A 6,916-nucleotide genomic window follows, 5' to 3' on the forward strand; every position below is an offset into this window, starting at 1 on the left:
GTAATGACGTCATTAACAGAATACCGAATCCCGAATAGATTGAATACAAAGGATCGAATCTCACGGATCGAAATCTGTAATGTGCATCCCTACTACATTACAGCCCTGAATTAACAAAACTTTGGAATTTATTTCCGGATAACTTGGCTGCTTGCCGATCTAATGAAAGAGAGTTTTTGCCGTCAATTCAAGATTATTTTGCTGAGCCTATTGAACAAGAAGACCCAAAGAATCAAATAGAAGACCAATATAAGTTAGTTTTTCATCATTTTTTCTTAAACTTTTAGTGTGTTGAAAAAAAAAAATTCTAATCAAAATTAAAAATTTTTTTTTGTCAGAATTTTTTAAAACTTGTGGAAATAAAATATATTTTTAGTTTATGTACTTAATGTTATTATTTTTTATATATTTTTTGTATGAAATTCTTAAACAGTTATAATCTAAAATCTTCTGTACTTTTATCTATTTTTTATTTTATTTTTCCCCATTTTGCTAAAATAATTTTTTTAACAAAATATCAAAAAATTATGTATTATTTTATATAAATTTAGACAAAAACATTTGAAAATTATAATTATTTTTTTTAGGTTAATAAAGAATTCTAATTTTCAATGGAAAGCGCTTCGTTTGTTGTCAAATCGGAGCCAATTATTTTTTACAAGTCAACCAGCTAACCTTCAGTTTAAAACGGTTCCTGATTATCTTTCTACAGTTATTGGAAAACTAGCGAAAGAATTTCCTGTGAGTGGTACAGTAGTTTCTTTTAGATAAAACTATAGTTTTTTTGTTTTTTTTGTGTAATTGAAACTTTTTTTTAATTTTGTGTTTTTTTAATGTGGTATATTTTTTTAATTTTATGTTTTTTATTTAGTTTAAAGTATTTTTCTGTAATATGCCATGTTTACTATTGCTGTTTAAGTAAAATAAGTTACATGAACTCCTATGCTATTTTAACAGATTGTAAAAAAATTATATTAAAAAATTAAGTTTAAAAAATGACTTTCTTTTTAAATACACCCTAAAAGTTTCTTTTCTTTTTTTTAAATATGAAAAAAAAAATTGATTTTTTGTAAAAAAAAACATTAAAAAATATTAAATTTCAGACTCAAAGCACAGAAGAGATAAAGGTCGAGGTGTCGAACGGAGATTTAGTTGGTGTTGGTGATTTAAAAACAACGATGACAGTTTCGGAGATAAATAACGAGGATGAAGGTACGTAAGAACTCACCGCTTGGTGGCAGTAGAAAGTTCCGAAAATTTTGGATTCTAATTTTTTTGGATTGGGAGTGACCACATATGTAATTTTGTAGGTAATTAATTTTGGTGTTTTTTAGTGTTTGATTATATTTTACACGACCCATTAGTGACCACTAGGTTGGAGCGATTACCTTAAAATGTCTTGCCCAGAACACATGCGCCCACAATGGTAGCAGCATCGAGCCTTGAACCCATAAACTCTTAGCTAGAGGCAGGCACGCTAAGTGCTTTGTCACGGCCAGGGCCACATTATAAAACTAGCAAAAAAATGATTTTAAAAATGCGAAAAAGGCAAATAAAAATAATAAAATAATCTATTTTAAAAAAACCTAATTAATTTATTAACAAAATTTAATAAAAATGCAAAAAAAAATTTCTTAAAACAACCTTTTTAGGTGAAGACGAAGATGCGGTTCTTGATGATCCCGATGATGAGATGGATGATGAGAGCAACCTCCTGGATGGGAGTCAGGAGGATAATGATGCAGAAGCGGGAGCAGGTTAGGATTTTAATCGAACAAAAAATTCTTGCACACAAAAACTTAAACAAATAAGTTAAATTTAGTTTCCAAATTTAACTTTTTGTTATAAATTACTTTTTTAGTTGATCACATAATATCATACACCTTTTGACCGCTTTGAAGCTACCCAGTAACGGTTTCTGCCAACGATATGTTATTTTTAGAATAAAAAAATGTCCTATCTTACCCCAACCTATATCAATAATTTTAATTTTTTTTCAAAACTTTGATTTAGTCCTTGACTCATTGTCTACCGATGACATCACAATGCTTGCGACCAAGATTGGCTCTGATTGGACGAAACTAGCGCCTCATGTCAACCTAAAACCAAAAGATATTAAAGAAATACAAGAAGACTCTGAAGACATTGTTCTGCAGGTACAATTTTTCGTTTTTTTTCCCTTTAAAAAATGACACCAATTCAGTGTTTTCAAAACATTAAATCTGTGTGGTTGTTGTTGTTGGTACTTGGTATAGGCATTACTGAAGCTATTGTTACAAAGTAGGCTGTTACCTCTAACCTCTATCGTGAATGAATGAATGTAACTTCCTTTATCCTCGCGTAGCCGGAAAACGACAGTCGTTATCACACAGGTTTAACACCTCGTGCCAGCTTACGAGTTACCATGTATGTTACTTTGTTAGTGATTATTTTTTGGGGGGATTTTTTTCTGTAAGGCTGATAATTTGGACAACCCATTAGTGATCACTGAGTTGTCGTTAAGTGTCTTGCCCAAGGACACATACGCCCACAGTGATAGCAGCGTCGAGCCTTGAACCGGTTACCTATTGGTTACAGGCAGGCGCACTAACCACTACGCCACGGTATCGTATGGATATCCAATCTCGAAACATGAATAAATGCAACTTGCTTTGTCCTAGCGTCATAACATGGCCCAGGGTATTTTGTTCCATACACTTCATGTCCGATTACGAGTTACCACGAATGTAACTTTTTGTGGGTGTGTTTTCTGTATTGCTGACAATATAGACAACCCATTAGTGACCACTGGGTTGGAGCAATTGCCGTTAAGTTTCTTGATCAGGGACACATACGCCCACAATGGTAGCAGCGTCGAGCCTTAAACCAATTCCCTTTGGTTTTTTTTGGGGAGGGGGATATAGGCAGACATGCTAACCATTGAAACACACCACCAGACACATATATATCAACTACAAATGTTTAAAAAATAAATCCATTTTTAGGCCCGACAGACACTAGTGACATGGCAGGACTTGGTTGGATCTAAAGCAACTTGGACAACTTTATCTCAAGCTTTAAAAGCTGCTGGGTTGGAACAGATTGAAAAAGAATCATAAAATTTAAAGCAAATTTATAAAACCTTAGATCAGCTGCCTTTTTCAATAAAATATTTCATAAAATTGTGGGGCCATTGCGATAAAATTATGATTATGAATTAGATTTTTTTGGTTTTAATCTAGACAACTGTTTAACCCAGCGTTTCTTAAACTGGGGTAAATTTACCTTTGGGGGTAAATTCCTTGTATTTAGAGGGTAAATAAGCTACCAATCAAAATCCACATCAGTTGACGGGACAAAAAAAATTTGCCAATTGTAGGACTTTACCAGGCATTGAACAACTCGTTGTCAAAAAGCAGGCGCATCCCTTGCATTAAATATAACTGATGTAATCAGATGTTTTAGCTTTTCAATAAATGAGCATATTGGGGGGAAATCTGATACCCATCTTTGTTAAAAGGGTAAAGCATACAAAAAAGTTTAAGAACTACTGGTTTAACCGTTGGGTAGGAGCATAGGGGACTAAAAGGCAAGCAAAACCAACGTACACAGTATTTAAGTTCGCTATGGCAAGTGGAATTATCATTAACGTTTCTTGCTGAGGATTGCACGTTCAAATTGGCACATACTCTCACAGTTATTATACAGATTGTTGAAAATCCATAAACAGGATGTTAGAGTCAAGGGCGTAGCTTGCCCTAAATTTTATTGGGGGCCAAATATTTTAAGATTGTATTTTGGGTTTGAAACACCTTATTACAACACAAAACACAAAGGCGTTCTGAATGGCTTTATTTTTTACAATTACGGCGCGTAAAAACAACGATCTACAGCTACTTTTAAAACTCCATTCGTCGCCTACCACCAGCGTTTTTGACACAAATTTGATATTTGTTTTTCTTAGCTAGCAGGTAGACTGTTACAAAAGTTACAAAAGTCATGATCGTATCTTCTATCACTACACCAAGAACTCACGGACGTTATACGGGAAGCAATAAACTTCGTGAGGGGATAATGGCGTTGGTATGGGAAGTTAACACAACGAACTTAGATCACGATGCATAAAGAGGGAGCAGATAAGTTCTCTTCCCAAAACAGCGTTAGGTTTAGAAAAACAGGATGTCAGAGGAACTGGCTTTTTCTTTAAACAAAATACTCCAGAAGTTACTAACGAGAAGGTGCAGCAAATTTCTCTTATAAGGCGTACATTTTGAGAAGGAGATCTGTTTTCTGCAGTACCAAAGTAAGTAGTCGTATATAGATGTTATTATGGATGTTATATACCGCTATTTTTTGCAGATGAACAAGTCAGCGCTTTCTGTTTTGCTTCTCATTGGACTTCTGGTCCTCACCGATACGAATAAAGCTGCAGTGAGTCGTCGTCGTAGTCTACGGTATGTAACATTTATGTGTCGTCGAACATGGGGGAACTACGGTCATCCTAGTCGGTATCTTTGTCGTCGAAGATCGGGGTATAACCAACGAAAGCAGGGTAAGTAGAATTAGAATAGGTGTATAGTATAAGGGTGGTAAAAGACTGGACACCTTTAGCAGATAAGTTTCGAATATTTTGATCGTGTTTTAAACAATTAACCACGGTCCATAGGAGTCGACAGGATACGTTTCTTTAATTCTTTAAATTTTCTTTGTTTACTACCAAATGAGACGAAAACATAGAGTAAACAGGTGTCCCATCTTCCCCACCCTACAACTCTATACGTCCTACCCACAGTACTATATTCGATTATATTTTAGTTCAAGACACGGACTTCAACTTCGATGTAGAGGAAGACGTAGTAGAGTTATATTTCAACTAATCAGTACCTTTCCATTGAAAAGAAGAAATCAAATGGTTTAATAAATAAAATAAGGTGCTAATCGGTGTTAGGCCTATATTCTAAATGTTAATTAAAACGCAGTCAGTCTTTACAGAGAATATTCCAATAATTATGGGCAGTATAAAAGGTGTTAAATTACATGAAATCAAAAACAAAACAAATTTAGGACGAAAATAGATCATTTTGACAATTACGTGCCCAGCAAGAGAAACTCAAAGAGTTATAAATCCGCTGTCTTACGACTTCCATAGACCATTGTTAGATGTATAAAACGCTGTCAGGATTTTAAATATATTGTGCTAGAGGTGTCTCGTATTCCCCAACCCCATTATATATATAGTAGGGTGGGGGGAGACGGGACACCTTTAGTACATAATATCTAAATATCCTAATCGTTTTTTTATCAATTAACAACGGTCTATTTGAGTCGTGAGGATACGGTTTAATAATTCTTTGAATGTTCTTTGTTTACTACAAAATGGGACGAGAAAATGGAATGAAAAGATGTCCCATCTTTCCCCACCCTACTTTATTAAGAAAGCCACGGTGGAAAACTAAAAGATCCATGCATGGAAAGTTAACAATTGACGTTACGGGAAGCAATAAGTTTCGTGAAGAGATGACGGTACAGGAAGTTACCAAAACGATTTTCGATCACGTTTTATAAAGAGGGAGCAGATAAGTTCTCTTCCCAAAACAGCGTTGGGTTGGAAAAACAGGATGTTGGAGGAACTGGCTCTTTCTTTAAACAAAATACTCCAGAAGTTATTAACGAGGAAGGAGCAGAAAATTCCTATATTATCCGAAGTTTTTAAGCAGAAGGTAATCTGTTTTCTGCAGTACCAAAGTAAGTATAGTCGTGTATAGATGTTACTATGTATGTTATATAGCGCTTTTTTGCAGATGAACAAGTCAGCGCTTTCTGTTTTGCTTCTCATCGGACTTCTGGTCCTCACCGATATAAATTATGCTGCGGTGAGCCGTCGTCGCCGTCTGCGTTACATTACATTTCTGTGTCGTCGACCCGACAATCCTAATGCGTATCTTTGTCGTCGAAGATCGGGGTATAACCAACGAAAACAAGGTAAGTCGAATTAGAATAGGAATATAGTAGGTCTGGGGAAGACGGGTCATCTTTAGCACATAATTTACGAATGTCCTGATCGTATAAACAATTAACAACGGTCCATGGAAGTCGTACGTGTTTTTTTATTTTTTTAAAATTTTCTTTGTTTACTACTAAATGAGAAGAGAAAATCGAATCAAAGGGTGTCCCATCTTTCCCCACCCTCAGCTTTATACGTACTACCCACAGTAATTTATTTGATTACTTTTTAGTTCAAGACACGGACTTCAACTTCAACCTCGAAGAAGAAGAGTAATATTTAAAAGAATTATTACTTTTCACTAAAAAAACTAATCGTATGCTTTAATAAATTGAATAATAAGGTGCCAATTGGTGTTATATTCTAAACGTTAAGTATAGCACATTTAGTCTTTACAGAGAAAATCCAATCAGTTTGATAGAGATATAGGCTTCAGTATAAAATGAATTAAATCGCATAATATAAATAACAGATCTAGGATAAAAATAGGTCAAAATGACAATTACGTTTGGTCAGTTACCAAAGAATCTGTTTTGATGCTCGATGCAGCTACATTTAATGTCGTGTCTATGTCCTTGGGCAAGACACTTAAACTTTGTTGGTAAACACCAAGTGGTCACTAAATATTTGTCAAACTGTCGGTCATAATTATTATATATAAGTGAAAATGCGAAAGTAAATTACTCGCAAAGTTCCTCACGTGTAACTTACAAGCGGGCACAAAGTGCATGAAATAAGACACCCGTGTTACACCGACTGTCGTTGCAACAGCACGCGAACGTGCTTGACAAGGGAGCTGAGTAAAGATACAAAAGCTATGATCGCACCGTCTATCGCCGCACAAAGGAACTCACGTACGTTGCCGGAAGCAATCAACTTCGTGAGGGAATGCTGACATTGTATGGAAAGCTAACAAAACGATTTTCAATCACG

The 6,916-nt window shown here is 35.0% G+C and overlaps 1 protein-coding gene and 1 long non-coding RNA gene across 3 annotated transcripts in view; both read left to right on the top strand.

Annotated features, from left to right (window-relative positions):
* The window catches only part of LOC100179277 (THO complex subunit 1), a 10,193-nt gene extending 7,032 nt beyond the window's left edge, over positions 1 to 3,161 (top strand). Inside the window, exons 11-16 of one of the 2 annotated variants that reach the window (XM_018814530.2) lie at positions 104 to 253; positions 588 to 741; positions 1,104 to 1,212; positions 1,653 to 1,757; positions 2,014 to 2,156; positions 2,985 to 3,161. In XM_018814530.2, coding sequence (XP_018670075.1) covers positions 104 to 253; positions 588 to 741; positions 1,104 to 1,212; positions 1,653 to 1,757; positions 2,014 to 2,156; positions 2,985 to 3,098 — 775 coding nt within the window. In that variant the 3' untranslated portion in view covers positions 3,099 to 3,161. The remainder of the gene's footprint in view (positions 1 to 103; positions 254 to 587; positions 742 to 1,103; positions 1,213 to 1,652; positions 1,758 to 2,013; positions 2,157 to 2,984) is intronic. The other variant, XM_002123765.5, reaches the window with a different exon arrangement.
* A 2,431-nt stretch (positions 3,162 to 5,592) lies between these two features.
* On the top strand, positions 5,593 to 6,330 carry LOC100183133. The gene is made up of 3 exons (XR_717497.3): positions 5,593 to 5,724; positions 5,781 to 5,961; positions 6,216 to 6,330. It is a non-coding gene; the product is annotated as an uncharacterized LOC100183133 (long non-coding RNA).
* Positions 6,331 to 6,916: the final 586 nt, after the last annotated feature.

Source organism: Ciona intestinalis, chromosome 12 (genome assembly GCF_000224145.3).
Source record: "Ciona intestinalis chromosome 12, KH, whole genome shotgun sequence".
Taxonomy (NCBI): domain Eukaryota; kingdom Metazoa; phylum Chordata; class Ascidiacea; order Phlebobranchia; family Cionidae; genus Ciona; species Ciona intestinalis.